The sequence below is a fragment of the Camelus bactrianus genome, chromosome 13 (genome assembly GCF_048773025.1).
Source record: "Camelus bactrianus isolate YW-2024 breed Bactrian camel chromosome 13, ASM4877302v1, whole genome shotgun sequence".
NCBI lineage: Eukaryota > Metazoa > Chordata > Mammalia > Artiodactyla > Camelidae > Camelus > Camelus bactrianus.
In genome coordinates, this window is record NC_133551.1 from 47,611,380 (window position 1) to 47,631,172 (window position 19,793).

The 19,793-nt window shown below is 46.5% G+C and overlaps 1 protein-coding gene across 7 annotated transcripts in view; it reads left to right on the plus strand.

Annotated features, from left to right (window-relative positions):
* Positions 1 to 19,793, plus strand: part of ERI3 (ERI1 exoribonuclease family member 3) — a 123,096-nt gene that overhangs the window by 12,865 nt on the left and 90,438 nt on the right. For 6 of the 7 annotated variants that reach the window (XM_074376623.1, XM_010948750.3, XM_045511842.2 and 3 more), the window contains 2 exons: positions 1,330 to 1,607; positions 19,146 to 19,262. In XM_074376623.1, coding sequence (XP_074232724.1) covers positions 1,353 to 1,607; positions 19,146 to 19,262 — 372 coding nt within the window. In that variant the 5' untranslated portion in view covers positions 1,330 to 1,352. The remainder of the gene's footprint in view (positions 1 to 1,329; positions 1,608 to 19,145; positions 19,263 to 19,793) is intronic. The other variant, XM_045511901.2, reaches the window with a different exon arrangement.

Here is a 19,793-nt window from a genome sequence, read left to right on the forward strand (position 1 = left end):
CACTAGCACATATCCTAATAAATATACAGGCAGGTTATTGTAGGTCATTCTATGAGTCTGGAGAGCTGGGACGAGAAGTGATACTTGGCATCGCCCGTGTCCACTCAGGTAGTAGTGACCTCATTGCCTGGAGTGTGCTCTGGACATCACAGGCTGCTGGCTGCCTCTACCCTGTGTGAAGGAGCAAGTGCCCATTTGCAGTCTTTCAGAGGCAAGCTTTTGGCTTGACTAGAACGGGGCTTCAGAAGGCACAAACTATGGCCTAATACAGTTGTTTTGAGCAATGAGACTTCTTATTTAACTTTGAAGGTTAAAGTTGAGGGAATTTGAGTGTTGGGTATAAAAAGGGAAAAACACAAAATTTCTGCTTTTTTTTTTTTTTAAGGAAGCTTGAGTTATTTGTGAGTAAAACTTGGGCTTTGATTTTTATATTTTGTTAGCCCTCTAAGGAGCAGACATTCTGCAAGTTTAAAGGGAAAACTTGAAAAGTGATTTGGAATTTTTTTTTTTGCACATGTTCACTCAGAAAACTTTACTAGACTTTTAGCAACGCTCCCATTACCACCACATCTGGGTTTTCTCTTTTCCTTCCCCATTTAAAAAGTCCTGCAGTCATTCAAGGCCTCTAGTAGAGAGTGAGTCTAAAGGCAGCAAAAGGGAAGGCCTGAGGCTGTTGCCAGCTGTGCTTTGCAGGCTGGAGCATTCCCCCAGGGTGCCTCTCACTGGCTGGGGGCTAGGGAATCACCAGTCTGGTGAGCCAGTTCCCTGGGATCAGCTCTGCTCGATTTCACGTTGGGAGAAGGTAGGAGGGTGTATGGAGATGTCAAGATACAGACGGGAAAGCCAGCGGCACATGGCTGGGAGTGGAGCTGAGGAGAGAATCCTGGGTATTTTCTGGTGTCTGTCTGAGTCTCCTTAGCTCCCAGGACTGATTGTGCACCTGGGGTCACCTCAGGTTACTTTGGGGAAATTAGCTTCAATGTTAACGGGTTGCCACCTGAGAAGTGACCACAGAATTTTTCTCTCTCCTCTCTTTTGAACTTTAGAGCTCTGCTTAAAGATCAGGGCCAGTGCTGCATCTTGTTTCGAGAATGATCTGGGAGACTCAGAGCTGTCATAATGCAGCAGGGGCCAGTATTAAGGATCCTGAACTTCAGTAATGAATACTGGGATTTAGAAAAGGGGCCCAGAAACATTGGGGAGTGGTTGATGTTGTATGATTATTCCTGAAGACTAGATGGAACAGGGCCACGGTGGGAGGGAGTAACCCAGGCTCTCTGTTTTTTTTTTTCTTTTCCTTTTTTTTTTTTTCAACTTTCCTCCCCTAAGTTTTAGATGCGTCTGGATGTTCAATGCTAGCACCTTTACAGACTGGAGCAGCTCGATTTTCTTCATATTTACTTTCAAGAGCAAGAAAAGTGCTGGGCTCCCATTTATTTTCTCCCTGTGGTGTTCCGGAGTTCTGCTCCATATCCACCAGAAAGCTGGCGGCCCACGGCTTTGGCGCATCCATGGCGGCAATGGTGTCCTTCCCTCCCCAGAGGTATCACTACTTTTTAGTGCTGGACTTTGAGGCCACGTGCGACAAGCCACAGATTCATCCTCAGGTAACTGTTGTATCATTGCTTCAGAAAAGGTGGGATGGGTGAGGAGGGAGGGAGGATTGTCTTGCTTTCTGGGACCCAGAGGAACTTTCTCATGTCTTCTTGGCTTTTAGCTTCTCATTTGGAGTTCCTGCTTAAGAAGCAGGGTGTGATTTAGGCATGCTAGGGTAAGGCAGACCTCAGAGGTCTCTGGAGAGAACTGGGCACTATTTCTCTCTGGTCTCAGGCTTTGGGGATCAAAATAATTCCTTCTGCCCCAAGCTTCCTCTCTCCTTTCCCTTCCTTCCTTCCTTGTCCTACTACTGCTGCATGTTCTTTAAAGGAATACTGCAATAGTCAGCCTCCAAGATGGCCCCCAACAACCCTTCCCTCCTGATATTCACACCCTTGGTAGTTCCCTTCCCACAGTGAATCAGAGCTAGCCCTGTGTAACCAATGGAATATGGAAGAGACACTGTGTGACTTTGGAGGTCAAGTCATAAAAGCATTGCAGTCCACCTTGCTCTTTAGGATCACTTGCTCTGGAGGAGGCCAGCTGCCATGCTTTGAGGACACTCAAGCACCCTGGCAAGAGGCACGTGTGTGTAGGAACTGAAGCTCTTAGCTAAAACCCAGTACCAAATGCCAGTCATGTTTCTTGGCACTGACTTGAAAGTGAATATGCCTGCCCCGGTCAAGCCTTCAGATAACTACAGCCCCAGTGGACGTCTACCTTCGACCTCAGGAGAGACCCTGAGCCGCTCCTGAATTCCTGGCTCATAAAAGCTGTGAGAGTTAATACATGATTATTGACATTTTAAGCTACTAAGTTTTGGGATGATATGCAGCATTAGATAACCCGAACAAATACCATTGTTGGTCTGTTGAAAAGGAAAATTTCTTTATGTGCTTTTTTCCTTTAGTTACCAACTGTGTTCAGAGATCTTTTACCTTTAAGGTAATGATACTAGGAAGCTTGAATTAGCAGCAGAGAGGCACCTGGTTTAGGTGATATTGGAGTCCCTGGTGTTTGCTTTGGGAGCATGTGGTAGTTCATTGTAGTGTGGGGGCCTTGGGTATGCATGACTCTAGGACTATAACTCTCCCCTGTAGGGCTGGATTATCAGGTGTGTAATTTTGAGGTGAGTGGACACGTTGGTCTAGGGGCAGCTTTCAGTAGTAAGAAGGAGGCAGAGAGGATTATAGCATCAGGCACTTGGGAGACAGGTCCATTCAAAGATAAACTGGGTTCATTTCTCATGGTTGGTTTTTTCCTGAGAAGGAGTTCTGTCTTTAGAATAGTAGATTATTTTCCATAAAACAGACGCCACAACCCTTTTACCTTCCCCTTTCTCCTCTCCTCTTTCCTGTTCTTCCTTATGGCAGTGGTCTGCCCTTGGCGGAGGATTGGAATCAGGCCTCCTGAGATTTGGGAAGACAGGAGCTGGATGAGGAGAGTGTCCTAGGGGAAGGGACTTTGGATGAGAGGGAAGGTGGCTTGGGAGCCACCTGAGCCACACTTATTTCTCAGCCTCCTGGTCCTGCCTGTGCTGTCAGGTCTTCTTCACCTCCTTAAACTACTGGAGTGGGCATTCCTGGGTGGTGGGTGGGAGTTTTGGTTACATCGATTCTCTCAGGTTGGGCATCAGGGATCCATACCCCAATAGGCTGTATTATTTCCCTCACTGATGATTTCAGTCACTGAGTAAGCCCTAGTAGGACCTGAGTCTAAAAACCAACATGTCCCTGTTGCGTGTGATTCATCCGTCTTCTGAAAGCTCATGATTGCTTCGCATCTTCCTGATGACATTTCCTGGTTTCTGCTTCCTGGCCCATGCCTGTATATGTTTGTTTCTGAACTTTTCAGTAAGAGTATAAGCTCAGATAATTTTGTAGCTGTGTTCTCTTATCCTACGCAGAGTCCTGCCAATGTTGCTGAAGGCGAAGCTTGATTCATGTCTCAGTTTGGTCTGTCATTATCACCTTTCATCTCTCTTTCAAGGGCATTGTTCTTTTTATTTTTCTTCTTATTTATTTATTGCAACGCTGAAGACATAATGCAGTACAGATTTAAATCACTTGTATCACCAACTTCCTTCCCAGACTTAGGCACCAAGGCCTTCCAGATCTAGGCTGAGATCAGACTTCCTGCTGTTCACCAGGATCTGAGCCTGATTAAAGATTATCTCCAGAATCAATGAACCCTGATGATGCGATTCCAAGGGCACTTAAGGAATTGGCTGCCCTGGTTCATTATTAGCAAAGCATTAGCTGTTGCTTTAGAGAACTCAAGAAGAAGCATTTGCTGTCTTGCTTATCTTTAAAAGGCGAATACGAATGATCTTGGAAATTATAGACCCGTTAGTTTACTGTGATTCCAGAGAAGATACTTGACCTGATCGTCAGATAATCAATCAGGAAACAGCTAGAAGAGCATAGGTTACTGAGTAATAACTTACATGGGTTTGTGAAGAGGAGCAAATCCTGTCAGATCAATCTAACTTCTTGCTGTGACACATTGATGGATTTGAGTGGATCTAGGGCAAGTGATAAATGTAATGCATCTCTACTTTGTTAAGCCTCTACAATGCTGTGATCAACAGGTAGGAAGGTGGGTTTGGGGCCAGAGAGCTCTGTTGGTGAACTGCCCACTGGACCACTCTCAGGAAAGGGATTGACAGCTCAGAAGTGACTGGAGACTTATTGTTAGTGACAATTTAAAGCCACACCCCCCACACATGCATTTTTTTTTTTTTAAACTCTTCCCTAAAGTTTGCAGGTAGCAGGATCCTGGTAGGATTCAGAGAAAGTTTGGGAGATGGAGTGGAGGAGTTGTCAGTCCTGGATAGGCCAGTGTCCTTCCACTGAGGTCATCATAGGTCAGGTTCCCACATGATAGCCTCTCTATTATTTAAGTCTTTTGGTCAACAAGGGCAGTGGAGAAATTGGAAAAGCTCAGGATAAGAGGAACAAAAATCATTAGAGGCACAAAAATAAGACTTTGAAAAGAAGGAAAATAGAATACGGTTTTAGTGACTGATTCCTTGTCCAGAGTGGGAAGTAGTTGTTCCAAGGATTATGATAATAACTTACTCTTCATTTTAATAAGGACAAAAAATGAATTTAAATGGAAGCAGGAAAGATTGAAATTTCGTTTGAGAATGAACTTCTAAGAGGCAGTAGAAGGACTAGAATTGGGTATGCAAGTTAGATCAGCCCTCCCTAGCGCGCCCTCAGAACGACTTGATGGTTGTCCGTTTGATGGAGATACTTTATGGGCAAGGTCTGCGTGCCTCCTGGGGATGTGCGTGAGCTGTGAATCAGAACCACCCCAGCTCCCCTCCTGCCCGGTTCCCAAGTATTTGAACACCTGAGGCCTCTGCACAGTGCACTTCTGACTTTTACGGGAGTGTGTCATACCCCTCAGTTGTGTAGGAGGCAGAAACAAGCTTTGGGCCAGGCCCTATCTGGAGGCTTGGCATGGGGTTTATTTCTCTCATCTGTGTCTGGTTTTCAGAAGTCCCTGAGTCAACTTGTTGGGACTCTCCTAAGGGAATGCCACATGGAAACTAACAGGTGCAAGCTCTGTTATACTTGAGTAACAATACTGGTTGTAAACGTGGTAAAACATCTGGTATTTTCCGTTTGTTATAATTTTTGCTGTTTATTTTTGTACTTTGTTCAGTTCGATGAAACTGGAGTGGTTGGTTTGCCAGTAACAGGCTTTCACTTTCTGGTTTTTGAACTCACTTTGTTTTACATATTTTGGTTCAGATTAACATGATACGTATTGGTTGAATATGAGACTGTTTTTCATTTGAAAATATTGTTTTCACTTAAATGTTAACTTAGGTGGGTTAAAATGCTTTAGAGACTCAAAATTTGAGGAATATAATTCCTTTCTTGCTTGAGGAATTGTTTCCTGATATGGAAGTAGGTTTTTTATTGTCCTTGCCGGCAGGAGTTCATGTTGCTTGTTTTGGTGTGGATGTGCAAGAGATGATGGCGGCTGTGACCCTGAGGCCCAGGGAGCAGCCTGAAAGCTTTGGTGGGAACTTTAATTGTGCAGCTTTAACCTGGAGGCAAGTTCTCTCACCACCTCAGTGTTCAGAAAAGACCAAAGCAAATGTAAGTGAGGAAAATGAAGTACAGGCCGCAGCCCTTGGAGGGAAGGAAGCAACCTCAGCCGTCCCGATGGCCAGGGGGGCGGCCCAGCTCTCCTGTCTAGGAGCACAGGTCCAGCTGCTGCCTGCCCTCCCTCCCTGAGTTCCCTCTGGCCCTCCGTCAGGGTCCCAGGTAAGATCTTTCTCTCTCTCCCTGCTCTGCAGCAGCCCTGCTCACTGTTTTCCTTCTCATTTGTATTCAAGTGCCCATAACTTTGGAGAAAAATGACCTTTGGGGTTGAGGTTTTCTAGTGTTTGGTCTTTGTCCATAGGGGCTTTTTTTTTTTTTTAGGAAACCTTGAAGAGACTCCATCTGCATTTTGAGTTAGAACTATGAGTAAAGGAGTTCTTTTTTTTTTTTTGTAGAAAATTGTCCAGATGCTGGGCTATTTTGGGAGGGAAGGATGGGGGAAGGGTTGTTGGTGACGAGAAGGGCTAATATAGAAGAGAGGCATTTGGAGGGTTTCAGTGTGACTCGAAGCTGACTCCTCAGTATTAGTCTTTTGTGAGAGAGACATTTTGGAAAACTTCACAGGAAATTGGTTAAGATGCCTACAAATCAGACTATATTGATTCCCTTGTCCTTCATTCAAGGCTGAGAGGCAGGAGCCCCCGACCCCAAACCCCCCACCCAATGCACACACATTACTCTTGTTCCACATTCAGCATCTTTCCCTCTCTCTGCTCCTGGTTCCTGCACTCTCCAAATGGATGGAGAGGCCATTCCCGGGAGAAAGAACCCACTCCACCCTCTTCATTCACTTGTCCTGGTTGAGGTTCCTCTCAGTGGGAGGGATCGGACCCGACTTTATAGCGGGAGAGCCCAGTTGGATTGTGGTCCATCTGCCGGTGGCCCCAGTCAGCCTGCCCCTTTTTCTGTACAGACAGGCGAAGGCGCTGATGCTATTCTTCTAAACTGGGAAATGAAATGCAAAACCGACGTTAATGTAACATTATGGTTGAGATTAAATGCACCAAAATCAGGAAATTCTAAGTTATGCTTCCCACAGCAACTATAACTCAGGCTCATCTGGCGTGTGTAGTATTTTGTGTTAGTGCGGATGGTGTTATATGTTAAGACATTAAAGTTAACACCATAAGCAGAGCACAGAATGCTTGAGGGGGCTGAGTTATGACGACCGTGTGAGCTGTAAGTGTTCTTGCATAGGCTCTCGACTCCTGAAATAATTTTTCCCCTGCCCATCAGACCAATTATTGCCTTTCTTTTTAGTTATCTCTCTGCTTTAACACATCTCTTCTTCCAGGATCACTACAAATGAATTCCTCTATTGGTGGCCAGTGATGGGTGGGAATGGGGCAGCCCACCAGGCCCTTTTGTCCTTTTTTGTTGCTGCTTCCATAAATGTGGTGCCTCCCCCTCCCCCTGCCCGAGCCCCCTCCACAGCCTGCTGTTCCCTGGTGGTCCCTCACAAGGATGGGCCTCCCATGACTCTCACTGCAGCTCCTTCTAGTGCTCCCTGAATGGGAACAAGCCTTTGCTGTGTCCGGGTCTTGGCCCTGTTGTAACTTCACGGGAGAGCTGAAGGGCCCTTCTTTATTTGGAGCAGACAGAACAAAAATGTAAAAGTAAAATATACATCTTGGGGAGGGGAGCACCGATGCATGGTGGTACTGCCTCGTGTGTTTGGCATAGCAGAGGTACGATCGAAGTGGGTTTATTTTCTCTGTTCAAACTGCTTCTCTACCTTCCCCAGGGTTTATACCTTTCAGCTGCCACAGTGTGTAGTTAGGCTATGGAGTTGCCTGGGGATGGGGCCAGGAACCTTCCTTGGGGAGCGCTGGGTCACTGGTAACAAAATCACCACGCAATTTAGTGCAAATCAGGAGACATCCCCCCCCAGCCTCTTATTATCCTGGTGGCCTCTCCAGGGCAGAAACAGCTGTTGGAATGCAGATTTTGTTAGACACTGGGCTAAGGTTGGTGGTGGGGAAGAGCTCTGAAGAATAGAGCCATTGATAAATGGTGAATGAAATCAGGGACTGTAAACTAACAGTGACACTGAGCTGCCTTTTAAGGTTTTTGTTGGACATGACAAAACCAACCAAGTCAGTAAAGGAAATGGAGAGGACCTCATGGTAACCACCTTAGAGGTATCAAAAAGGCCTCTTTTTACTCTTTGGATAACAGCTTGATGTTGGATGCTGGGATATAAAGACGAGAAATGGTCCCTACCCTCGAGGAGCCCGTAGTCGAGGGGAGTAGACATCCATGTAAGCGCTGTGAAGCAGCCTGATAAATGTGTCCCGTGGGTCAGTGCTCGGGACAGTGGAGGAGGGGAACAGTCAGCTCTGCTCACAGTGCGGAAGAGGGGTCGCATCAGCTTCCTGTTAAGGGAAAGTCAGGAGGCCAAGGGGCCAAGTGGGCTTGAGGCCTCTCAGAGCTGCCGTAGCATGTATGAAAGAGGGTGCTCACAGAGTTAGCTCGGACAAACTGACCAAAGTCTGGAAAAACCGATTTGGGCTGCAGGCTTGTTTGTGGGAATGTTGAAAATGAGGGAGAGGGAGAGAGAAAATGAAGACCTTGAAGACAGCAAATTATTTCACCGTTTGGCTAGTAGGATTGTCTGTACCTGTGATATGGTATTTCTCACACTCCAGTAGAACGTCTAACTGGGATGCTACAAGTGAGAGTATGAAGGCTACAAGAAGTTTTAGAGAATTTTAGCCAATAAAGTGTGGGCAGAAAGGGTGAGGGTCAAGACAGAAATATGTGAGCAAAGGCCCCAAGGCATTGTCAGGGAGGGCCAATCTGATACCTCAGCTGCCACTGAAGGTAGCACTGGGCTGGGCTGCGCAAGGTCTCTAGGGAGAATCAGGGGCTGGGGAATGACATGACCACCCCCACCCCTCAAAGTACTGGCTGGCAGTTTGGATCTGAATCTGCTAAGCATCCCTTGGGAAGACCTCCTTCCATAGACCAGGGAGATTTATACCCTTCAAACAGATACACGGCCGGCTGACTAACATTGAGAGACAGAAGGAAGGAAGGAAGGAAGAATTCATGAAGAGGCAGGAAGGCCTGGGTGAGAAGAGATTTGCTACAGTGGACGTGATGGAAGGGGTGGGAGGTAGGGATGAGCTCTCCCTCTGAGCGGCAGCAGCAGGTTCATAGCCACAGAAAGAAAGCCAGTAGGTTGGGAAGCGCGGAGGGAGAGAGAAATCCCAAGGATCACTTTGGTTAAGTCCCCAGGCTTTACTTCTCCCTGCCACCATCCTGTCTTGTTTTCCCTTTCCCCTCTGTTGATTACATTTCTTATGTTGTAGACCAAACTCAGTTGTCTGACATGAGGAAACTGATATTAGGAGATGCTTCCTCCATCTCTGTGTCTTGTGGGGGAAAAGGATCCTGCATCATTTTGATTAAGATGCCATTGGGATGATTATTTTTTATTCTCTTGTCCTGAGTGTTCACAATACTTAAGAAGCCATACATTTATGTGATGAGTTTTGAGCTCTCGCTGTGAGAATTGAGTCCTTGCCTCAAAGCCTGATACAAGAATGTCCCCAGATTGACACTAGCCCCGCTGCTGGCCCCAGGCTGGCAGAAGAAGAGTGAGCAGGCAGAGAAGGATTTGTGTGTATTGAGTGCTGCCACAGGCAAAGCCTGGTTAGGTGCTGGGTGAGTCAGAAAAGGGGGAGGTAGACTCTGGAGGGAGAGTCACACATCAGGAAAGCTCTTCACCCGAAGTAGAGGTGCCTTGAATCGGGCTTGTGTTTAGGCCCAGCCCCTGTTATGTAGCTGGCCAGTGGGAGATCTCAGTCTGTGGCAGCAAACATCTGTTGAATGAGCTCCACTCTGTTCTAGTGCTGTGGTCAGTGTCTGGTCCTGGCGGGGCCCCTCCAGCCAAGGGCTTTTCTGAAGGCCAAATGCTGGTGGAGGCTCTCACGGGGAGGTTCAGAGTCCATAGTGAGGTTGGGGGGCAAAATTGGTGGGCCAGAAAAGGCAGTGTGTATTGGGGAATGGAAGGGAGGAAACAGAAATTGATGTTGTAGCCAGAGTTCATGGGTATGGAGTGCAGGGTGTTCCAGGGGGTTAAATGTGGACATAGGGAACCTGGTTAGGAGGCATTGCTTGAGAGATGTTAGTGGATTGGGCTAAGGTGGTGATAGTGGGAATGGAGCTAGGTTACCTGTTGTGTGTGCAGGGAAAGAAACAAGCTTGAGAACCATGCTCTTAAGTAGCTCATAGCTCTTTTAGATACTTGTGGGCTCTGGCAGTCAGTGGCACTAAGAGATCTGATGAGAAGTGGAGCGTGGAACCTAATGGTCATTGTAAATGGAGTGCTCTGAGCTGGAGATCCATGTCAGGGAGAGCTGATATAGGTGAGTTCCTTGGCAGTGATGTAGGTAGTTACTCTTCTAGGATCTGTTTGATGAACTGTTTGGCGATTGGCCTATGGGAGGCGAGTAGTGATGGTTGGGTTGATAACTGTCTGGAAAGCTTGGAATCTTTCTCTCTAAATCAGATACACACTGAGGGCCATGGCTTGAGACTGCAATGTCCAAAATGGAGGCCAGGGACTCTGTCTGCATTGTTCACTGTTATATTTCCCCCCTCCCTCCCAGCACTAACAGATTTGAATGAAAGGCCAACTGATCAACTGAAGGGGATTGGTAGTTGGGGATGGAGGAGGCAGGGACTGATGAGTTGGGGAAACATGCCATTTTGATAAGGTCTCCTTTCATTCAGGAGGTAACACAACTGGAGAAGCAGTGCCGGGGCAGGCCTTAAAGGAAGTTCATGGTGGTGGAGTGGAATGTAGTGAGGCTCCCCAGCTGGGTGCCTCTGGATATTGTAGGAACTGCTGTGATCCCGTTCCAGATCTGTGGCCAGTGTTAGGCTTTCTCAGGACTAGGGGCTGTAAGATGGCTCCTGGCTTATGTCTCTAATGAGAGGTCTTCCGAGGAGAGGTGTCCAGTCCTTCGTTCTAGTTCATTTGTACAGAAGGAAGGTATTTTTCTGGAGAGAACAGTGTGATGAGTGTTCAGTGGGTAGCTGTGCCAGGGTCTTGACTGCGTTTTTAAAGGGAGCAGGTATTGCCATGGCAGGAAGGCCTCTTGCTGGCTTCCCAACAGAGATGGGCCAATTTGCTCTACAAAATTCTGGGATGTGACATGCCAGTTTTTCCTCCCCTGGATCTTAGCAGCCTAGAGAATGACATGTCCGATGGCAGAAGCAGGAAGTGGCTGGCTCACCCGAGGTGCTTGAAATGGGGCTGAGTAAGGGTTTGTTCTGAGAAGAGCTGAGAACCCTGGGCTCTGATTCTCAGTGGGTCAGTTTCTCTGTGATAAGGAGTTAGTCACATAGATGTTCTAGATGACACCTTTGCTATTCAGAGTGTGATCTGAGAACCAGCAGCATCCCCATCACCTGGGAGCTTGTTAGAAATGCAGAATACCAGGCCCTACTCCAGCACTAAATAGAATCTGTAATTTGACAAGATCTTCAGGTAATTTGAAGCCTGAGAAATACTGCTCTACTCTAGACCATTGGTTCTCAAACTTCAGCAAGTATCAGAACCATCTGGAAGACTTGTTAAAACACACAATGCTAGCCCCACTCTCAGAGTTTCTGATTCAGAAAGTCTGGGGTGGAGGCCAGGAATTTGCATTTCTAAGTTCCCAGGTGATGGGATGCTGCCTGTAAGGGACCAGGCTTTAAACCACTGACCGCCTTAGCTTTCTCGTCTATAAAAGAGGGCAGTGACACCTGCCTGCCTTACAGAGAAGTGGGTTCCGATGAGCCAGTGTAGTGTGTGAAACAAGTGTTCAGGGCATTGTGGCCAGGATGTCAGTCTGTACGTTGCTTGCTTACTGGTCAGTGATTTTAAACATCTGCTGTCATGCCAGCACAAATGTTCCCCTGTCCTGGCTCTTAGCTGTCAGGTGCAGACAGAGAACAGGAATCTCTGAAGCACCCCAGGGGGATGCAGTCTTCTGTGAAGAGACCAACAGCCCCCCGAGGCTGTGGATGGCGATTATTGAGCAAGTCTTCCTGAAGCCCAGCCAGCCTCTCTGGGCTCCTTTCCAAGTTGCCTGACCAGACCCCACTGTCTGCCTGAGTGGGCCTGGTCTGTCTTGATCACCCCAACCTCCTCACCCCTGGCTAGTGGATCTTTAATATGTGGTATTTGCACTGATTGGAAAAATGGTCTTTGTCAAACCAGGTCTTTCATTCATCTTGTGATCCTGAGCGTGTTACATGACTTTCCCCCACCTTATTGCTGATTAACTGAACAGGCTTTGGCTTAATGTGCTGAAGTCCCAGAATGTGGACCCTGGACCTCCAAAGCAAGGGGAACTGAGGTAGAGGCTGTTCTGAGGAGAAGCAGTAGGGCCTGGTGATTCAGAGCATGGACTCCAGAACTGGGCTCCCTGGATTTCAGTCTGGTCTCCACTACCTACTAGCAGTAGGACTTGCCTTGATTAGGTTACTTGTACTCCTTATGCCTCAGTTGCCTTATTGGCAAGATGGGATTAATAACAGTACCGATCTTATAGGACTGTTGGGAGGATAAAATGTAAGAGCTTAGAACATTGCCTGGCGTGTAATAGCTGCACATGTCAGCTCTTGTTAGTAGGATTACTTCTAGTATTATTTTGACTCATGGCCTCATAGTAAGCTATTAGGTACAGCAGGTGGCTAGGAGGCAGGCCCTGCTTCTCTGGGGAGCATAAAGAGAGCCCGCAGGCCCTCTATCAACATAGTAGACAGCCACAGCTCTATCCACATGGATTTTCCTCCACTGGAATGGTAAGTTGGACTTGGCACCCTTCCACTTCCATGCCATCCCCTAGTGCTGCCCCTGGGGGGGCACTCCTGCACACAACCTCAGATTTGTTTAAATTACTTCTGTGACAAATATATGTATACAGGTAGCTACGAAGAAATCATTTGGTTGTTTGCTGCCCTGAAGGGTCAGCTTCACAGAGGCCACTAATATCAGAAGTTATTTACAATTGATTATCTGAAAATGTTTGTGCTGAGGCTGATTCAGAGTCATGTGCATGCCGAGACAGACACAAGCATGTGCACTCCTGGATAAGAAGGCAGTTTCTAAGACTTTTGGTCTCCTTCATTTAATGGTATTGTAAATTTTTTTAAAATTCAGGTTTCAGTATAAGTAAATTATAATTCACTTGGCACCCCCCCATCCCCAAATAAAGAATAGCAGTGTCTCTTTTCTGCCTCTTTCTTACATTTTAATTGCTTTGGGGTCTGTGGGAATGGGTGAAGAGGGACATGTAGGTGAAAAATCAGCCTTTTAAAGCTCCAGTTTTTTTACCCTTCCTTGTCCTGAAACTTCCAGCATCAGCTCTCATCTGTCAAAGTGTAAATCAGCAATTAAAACCCAAACAGCCAAATGCCAAAGATGACCCGAAGCACAAAGCAACTGACAAACAAGTCCGGACAAATCGACGGGTAATTTATAAGCTTTGCCCTAAAATCTAATTATTTGGCAATTCGAATTTGCAGCCAGCCAGGGCTCGGCAATAAATTTAACCCGCCATAAATTATTTAGGAGCAGGCTATGGTGTAAATCAAAACCACGAGTGTTTGTTTAAGAAATAAGCTCCTTGTGCATAAAATGTCTTTTTTTTTTTCCTAAAGGAGAAACTGTTAAGCAAACCATGTTCTCTTCGTTGCCCAGTGGTACTCACTTCTCCCTCTCAACTTCCCCTCTTGCCTATGGCCAAGAGGCTCCTCCATCCCTTGGAGAAAGGGCCTGTCTTTGCATGAGACTCTTATCCAAAAATCACGTGTCTGGATAAAACCCATGTTTTTGCCAGGTACTGCTTTTTCTACCTTGTTGTATGATGATGTCGCTTTTTGGATTTTATCAGACTTTTTTGTGCAGGGGTGCACTCTTTTTGTACTTTGTGTTAGCGGATGGAGAGAAGGGACAGATTGGTTGTTACCATCTCTAAATTCAGGGAATGCTAGTTCCTCGGTTGAGAGGGGGCAGCCATGAAAAACTATGTAATTTAAGACAGGACCATAGGAACATTAGCTCAGGCAAAGAAGAATCTGTGCTTGGGAAAAAAGTCTGTAAGAATGCTACACTATTTTTTCTATTAATTTGTTTTTAATGGCGGTGCTGGGGATTGAACTCAGGACCTTATGCATGCTAAGCATGCGCTCTACCACTGAGCTGTACCCACCTCAATGCTACACTGTCCCACTGTCAAGAAACGGTTAACCTAAGTCCCTTCTGCTTAAAATCCTTTTGTTGTTGTATCTTCAAATACAATCTTATCACCAAAGACACTTTTAGTTTAAGGGAGTTTGAATACCCTGAAAGCAACCTACACATTTATTTCTTGTAATCTACTGATTGTGGGTGTGAAATTCCATTTGAAATGCTTTTGCGGTCTATGGCCATACTGCCCTGAACACGCTCAATCTCATCTGAAATGCTGTTCTAGTTTTGTCCTCAATTTAGCAGGAGAACCACTGGGGTTCCTACTTAAGCAATTAGAAAGTAGCTGCATTTAAAACCTTCACTCACTTAAAAAGATAAAAGAATATTTGCTTGGTGCTTCCTTTTTATCTTTCTGTCTTCCATCCCCTTAAAAAATACTTGTAGCTGGCATTTTATTGAGGGAGACAGCAGATACAATAGATTTGGAACCATGGATACTTTGAAAAATCCAAGTTTGAGGCTTTTTTCCATCCTTGTCAAGTTGTGGCCAATTCCCGTCCACCATCAGCAGACCAGTTTTTTGGGGTTATGGCACTCCACCCTTGGACAACCTAGCAGTGCTGGTAGCTGTGGATGGTGCATGGTGACCAGCTGTCCCAATTTTAGCAAATTCCTGCTTTTGGAAACTGTTGTCCCAGGCAAACAGAAAACTGGGGCATTGGTGGTCTGTAGCAATTGAGGAAGGGTGAGAAAACACTTAGAGATAAGAGGCAGGGGATCTGGAAGAAAGTACTTTCGAGTGATAAATGTCTGCGTTTGATTCTTGGCTCAAATACTTAACATCTTGTCACTTTAGGTAGATTATTTCACCTCTCTGGTCCTATGGAGAGCTCTGTGAAAAGCGTATTTTCTGTTAGAGCCATGCACTCGGCTTGTCTCGGCGTCTGTCAACCCCTTCATGTGTGTACTTACCAAAAGCTGAGAGCGAGGGCCGTATGCTAAAATGGACCTGGGTGCTGGAGATGCAAACTGAAGGCTGATGGTTCTTGCCCTCCCCGAGTCCAGAGCTCAGCGCCCTCTGTGTCAGTGCAGCCGTAGTGGAGGCTTTTCAGTAGCAATCCTGCAGGACTTTTTGCCTGGATGGTCCACATTCATTGCTCCTGTAACGTGAGAACAGCCTTTCTTCCTAGGGGACAGGAGACTGAGCTCCTTAAAGACAGCCTTTCAGACTAAAAAAATCAGATCTTTCTTGACCTTTCAGATTTTGAAAGCTGAGTCCTACTCTCTTTAAGTCTCATTTTCCCCAGTCTGTCCCTTATTAGCACTGTAACCTTGAGCAAGCGACAACTGCTCTTTGGGCCTTAGTTTTTCTGTAAAGTAGAGAAAATAGTGATTCCTGCCTCATGAGTTGTTAGGTGGATTCAATGCTGTCATTTCTTTTGAGTATTTAGCAGTGTCTGGCACACAGTAAACAATAAATGGAAAGAATGAGATGATTCTGTTTTTTGTCTGTCTCTGAGGGTGTTGGGACTTGTTTCTTTCTACCCCTTGCCCAGACTCTGAACACCTCAGAGATAGGCGCCACATCTCGTGTTTGCCTCTGTGTCCACACCCAGCCCTGCCTGGTCAACAGTAGGTGCTTCGTAGTATTGGTTTATGACCTGATGATGATGACGATATGACATATCTTCCAGGATTAAAAATGGTAAGATAAGGAAATGTATTTGAAAGCACACTGTAATGAATAGCGTAACACTCGGTATGTCCCTCCACTGAGATACTTTCATGGTGCGTCGTTCATTATTCACTCACATATCTTTTCTGCTCTCTGGTTCGTCTACTTCTCCAAAGCAGACTATGTCTGACCTTATCTCGGAATTCCTCTCCAACACCTGCACAGTGTTCTGCACAGAGTAGACGTAGTTTAATCGAACGCAAATGTCATACAAAAGTAAGAAATTGTGAAATTATTACTAGGGTTGGGAATGAGGGCTGGATGTTAAATACAGATTCTTCTTTCCTTCTTGGTACTACTTTACACAAGCAGACACTCCTTAAAAAAGTGTTCCTTAAAGAAAAACTTCTTCCCAGGGGGATGATGAAATGGAGGGAGGGCAAAGGAGGAGGGGTAGGGATGACAGTGTCATGATCTGAGCACCTGGCCCTGGAAGCCAGCACTTAGGGCACATCTTCATAAGCTCTTGGGTGGAATTCATGTGATCAACCTAGAGCTTTGGGGTTACTGCTCTGCTCATTATCAGCTGAAAACTGTTGAAGTGTTGGTATAAACCAGGTGTAGTGGCTGCAGGCTTGTGTCAGCTGGCTACAGATTGGGGCTCCTCTCCCATGAATGGGCTGTTGGGGCCAGTATTTTGAGTGTCTGGGCTTGGCTGGGCAATATGGGAAGGTAAGAAGTACCTAAGTGAGATCCTTTCTGTTCTGACTCCCCAAAAGATCTTTTACCAAAAGTTTCTCTTTTGCATCCTCAGTGGCTCAAAAGAATATGCCAGTGTGGAAGGTCATTGTTACAACAGCTGATGGTGATGCTGAGGAAGGGCCCCTGCAGAGTCACGTTCTGAGGTTGGCCCTCTTCTTGGTCTTGGAGAGCAGGCTTGGCTGATGGGCGAGCAACATTGCAGAGGTGTTTAGGATAGGTCCAGTCTGCTGTGTCCTGGCCCCCAGGCATCTCAGGGCTTACCCGTCTTCCCCTGGAGCCAAGGCTGGCTTGTTCCCCCTCTCTGGGAGGGTGGATACTGAGTATGAGCACTTAGGTTGGCTCCATTTCCCCAGGGGTGAGAAAGCCAACAGCAGGAGGGATTGAGCTGCAGTGGGTAAACCGACGGCCAAGTTTTAAGAATGTCTCCTGGGGATGCTGACTTGGTGCTGGTCAGAGCGGTAGCTGAAGCGCTTACTATTTTATAATAAATACTGATAAAATTCTGGATCTGTAATAGCATTTCAGATATCTAAAACAAACCATGTGCTTGTAAAAAAGTGGAAAGAGATCAACTTTAAGCCATAAATTCTTGGTAATAGAGGGTTTTTTTCTATTTATGTTTGATAGATATTTTTGTTTCCAGAGGAATGTCAACTCCTAATTTCATAATGTATCGTGGGCTTAAGAAAATTGAATTTAATAAAAGCCAGAGATGAATGGCATCCTTAAAGGTCCCAACACTTGTCTTTATTAGCAGGACAAACTGCAGGTCTCCAAACACTGCTTCTCTCCAAATGAAACTTTAAATGAAAAGTACAGTTGTGTCACAGGTTAAATTTCATTGTGGGCCCAGCTAACACTATTAGCGAGGAGCTGGCTGTATTTGTTTCCTTGGACACCAGGGCAGCCAAACTTGCCAGGCTACGGAGGTCTTTCAGCTGGGGAAGCGTTTCTTCTACTTAGTGGCAGAGGAAGGGTATGTCAGAAGTTCAGGAGTCAGATGAACCCTACCTCAGGGTTAGCTCTTGGAAGTCTTGGGTATCTGATTTTGCAGGAGGACCAAGGTGTATTTGTGTGTGTGTGCGCCTCAGTTTTGTTTTTCAGAGCAAAGCTCTCCTCTCTCTGGCCTGCGTTGTGCTGGAGGAGAGCTATCATCTAGTTTAAGCCACAGCCTGGGCTTCCTCTGTGTCCCCCTCTGCCTCAGTCTTGCAGTCTTTCTGCCCTTCCTCTCTCTGGGGGTTCCCGTCAGCTTCTCCACCTTTGGGGCAGCCCAGGGAGGCCGGGCAACCAGAACCCTTGAATTTTTCTGTCATGAAATCTGGCTGTCTTGATTTGATCTTCAGTCATGCTCTGATATGTTGGATAAAATGCTTTAAAAACAAGCCTGATAGAGGTGGTATGTTTGGTGGGGAGATACCTGGCTGCCCTGCAACATCAGGGAGATCGACCATTTCTCCTTCTGTCTCCCCACTCATCCATTTCCTGAGTGCAGCCAGGTGTCAGCAGCTTTGTGTCGCTTCTCCGGGCTGTCCCTGGAGAGAACCAATTTGCCTTGATTTTAGTGATACTGGAAAGGTCTTCTCCAAAACGGGGGACCTGGAGTAGGGATGCCTCTGGAGCTGACTGTGGGGACCGCTGAGTGGGCAAAGCCCCCCTTCTCTCTCTGCAGTGGAGGCCTTTTTCACATGCTAATTTTACTCGGAGGATTTTGCTTTTATTTATTTATTTTTATTGTTTCCTATTTGTCTCTTCCAGATGTTTTCAGGGCAGTTTTTTTGTGTTGTAAACTAATTCCATTCATGTTTTAAAAATTTATGAAAGCGCTAATAAAAATGTCAAAGTGGTAAAAATGTTAGCTTTTCCTCTGCTTTGATTAAATTTTGCAAACTGTTTTTGAATATTAAAAAGCAATAATTTTTTTTATTCTCTCTCCTGGCTTTCCCTCTTCTCTCTGACGCTCGTGTGTGCCTCTGGCCCTCTCCCCCCTCCGGCGTGTTCCTCCCTTCCCAGGAGCGATGTGTGAGGCATGCTGCACAGACGGCGTGCTGCAAGCCTGTTTGCACACCAGGACCTGGGTGCTGTGCATCTCTATTAAATAACGGAGACAAATTAATCTTAGAGACACCAAACAAATTGTCACTCCTCCTCCTTCCATTACGTTCCAGTGGACTGGGAAGGGCTGGCTAAGCGATTGGGGGGGCAGGGGGAGCAGGCTGAAGGGAAGGCGTACTGCCTGAAAGAAAGGTGGGAGGCATTAGCTCCTATTACTCTTTTTCAGCTTTCTCCTCTTCAGTATCCCCTTTGGCTTTATATATTATTACTTTAAAAAAATTTTTTTTTGGTTAAAAACTAATGAAGAAGCTCATTGGCTCTGTGTAAACGTCCCATGCAGAATTCTGTGTATTAGTCTGATGGCTGGTTGTCTATGTGGCTGGAGACCCAGGCGCAGGCCAGGGCAGGGACCTGGGAAAGAGGAAGGGGGGCTCCTTTTAGGGGCCTGAATGAGCAGGCCTCTGCTAGAAAGCAGTTGGGGCACGTGGGGCAGATTCTTCCACTGTCTGCCTTCCCCGTCCAGAGACAGTGGGGATGTTGTGTGTCGAGTCCCTGGAATCTGTGAAGATATTAACAGTGGGAGGGTTAGGATTATAACTGAGCTAGCAGCATCTCACACAGTCTTGGGTTTGGCCTGGCAGGAGCTAATGAGTCCAAAACACTCCCTTATTCTTGACTCTAAGTTATTTGAAATGGTGGGTTTAAAAAAACTTACTCCTCCTTTTCTGTGCTTTTGCCATTCCAGGAAATCATCGAGTTCCCCATCCTGAAGCTAAATGGCCGGACCATGGAGATTGAGTCTACCTTTCACATGTATGTCCAGCCCGTGGTCCATCCACAGCTTACTCCCTTCTGTACAGAGGTAAGGGCCTAGAGCTGGGCATCAGGGGCCGCTGGGACAGTAGCTTGGGGATCACTGGTGCTCTATACTGGCCACTTAGAGAAAGCTTAGGTCTTCTCAGCAGTTAAGGCAGGTGCATGTCGGACCCAGTAGCTGGCTTTTTACAAAGCCTGCCCCTCCCCTTGGACCACTGTGGTCATGGGGGAACCTGGGGAGGGCAGTGGCACAGTCTGTCCCAGCTTCCCTAACATTTTCCCTTCCTTGTCATCCTCATCCTTCCCAGTGACCAGGCAGTTGGAGTCTAGGAGCAGGGTGGTGCCTCTGGGGTTCAGCTTCTTTTCAGTTCCATTTCCCTTAGAGCCCTTGGCAAGAGGTGAAGATTCCACCTTCTTGGAAGAAGTTTTGTTCAGGCTTTCATACCTTTTTGGTGATGTTTCTCTGTCCTTGAGCAAAATGGTCCTGTGTGAAGCATTGGTTAAATTTCTGGGAAACACAACTCTGTCACCAAGGAAAGGGAAGGACAGTCCATGTAGAGGGTGAGGACAGCCTAGC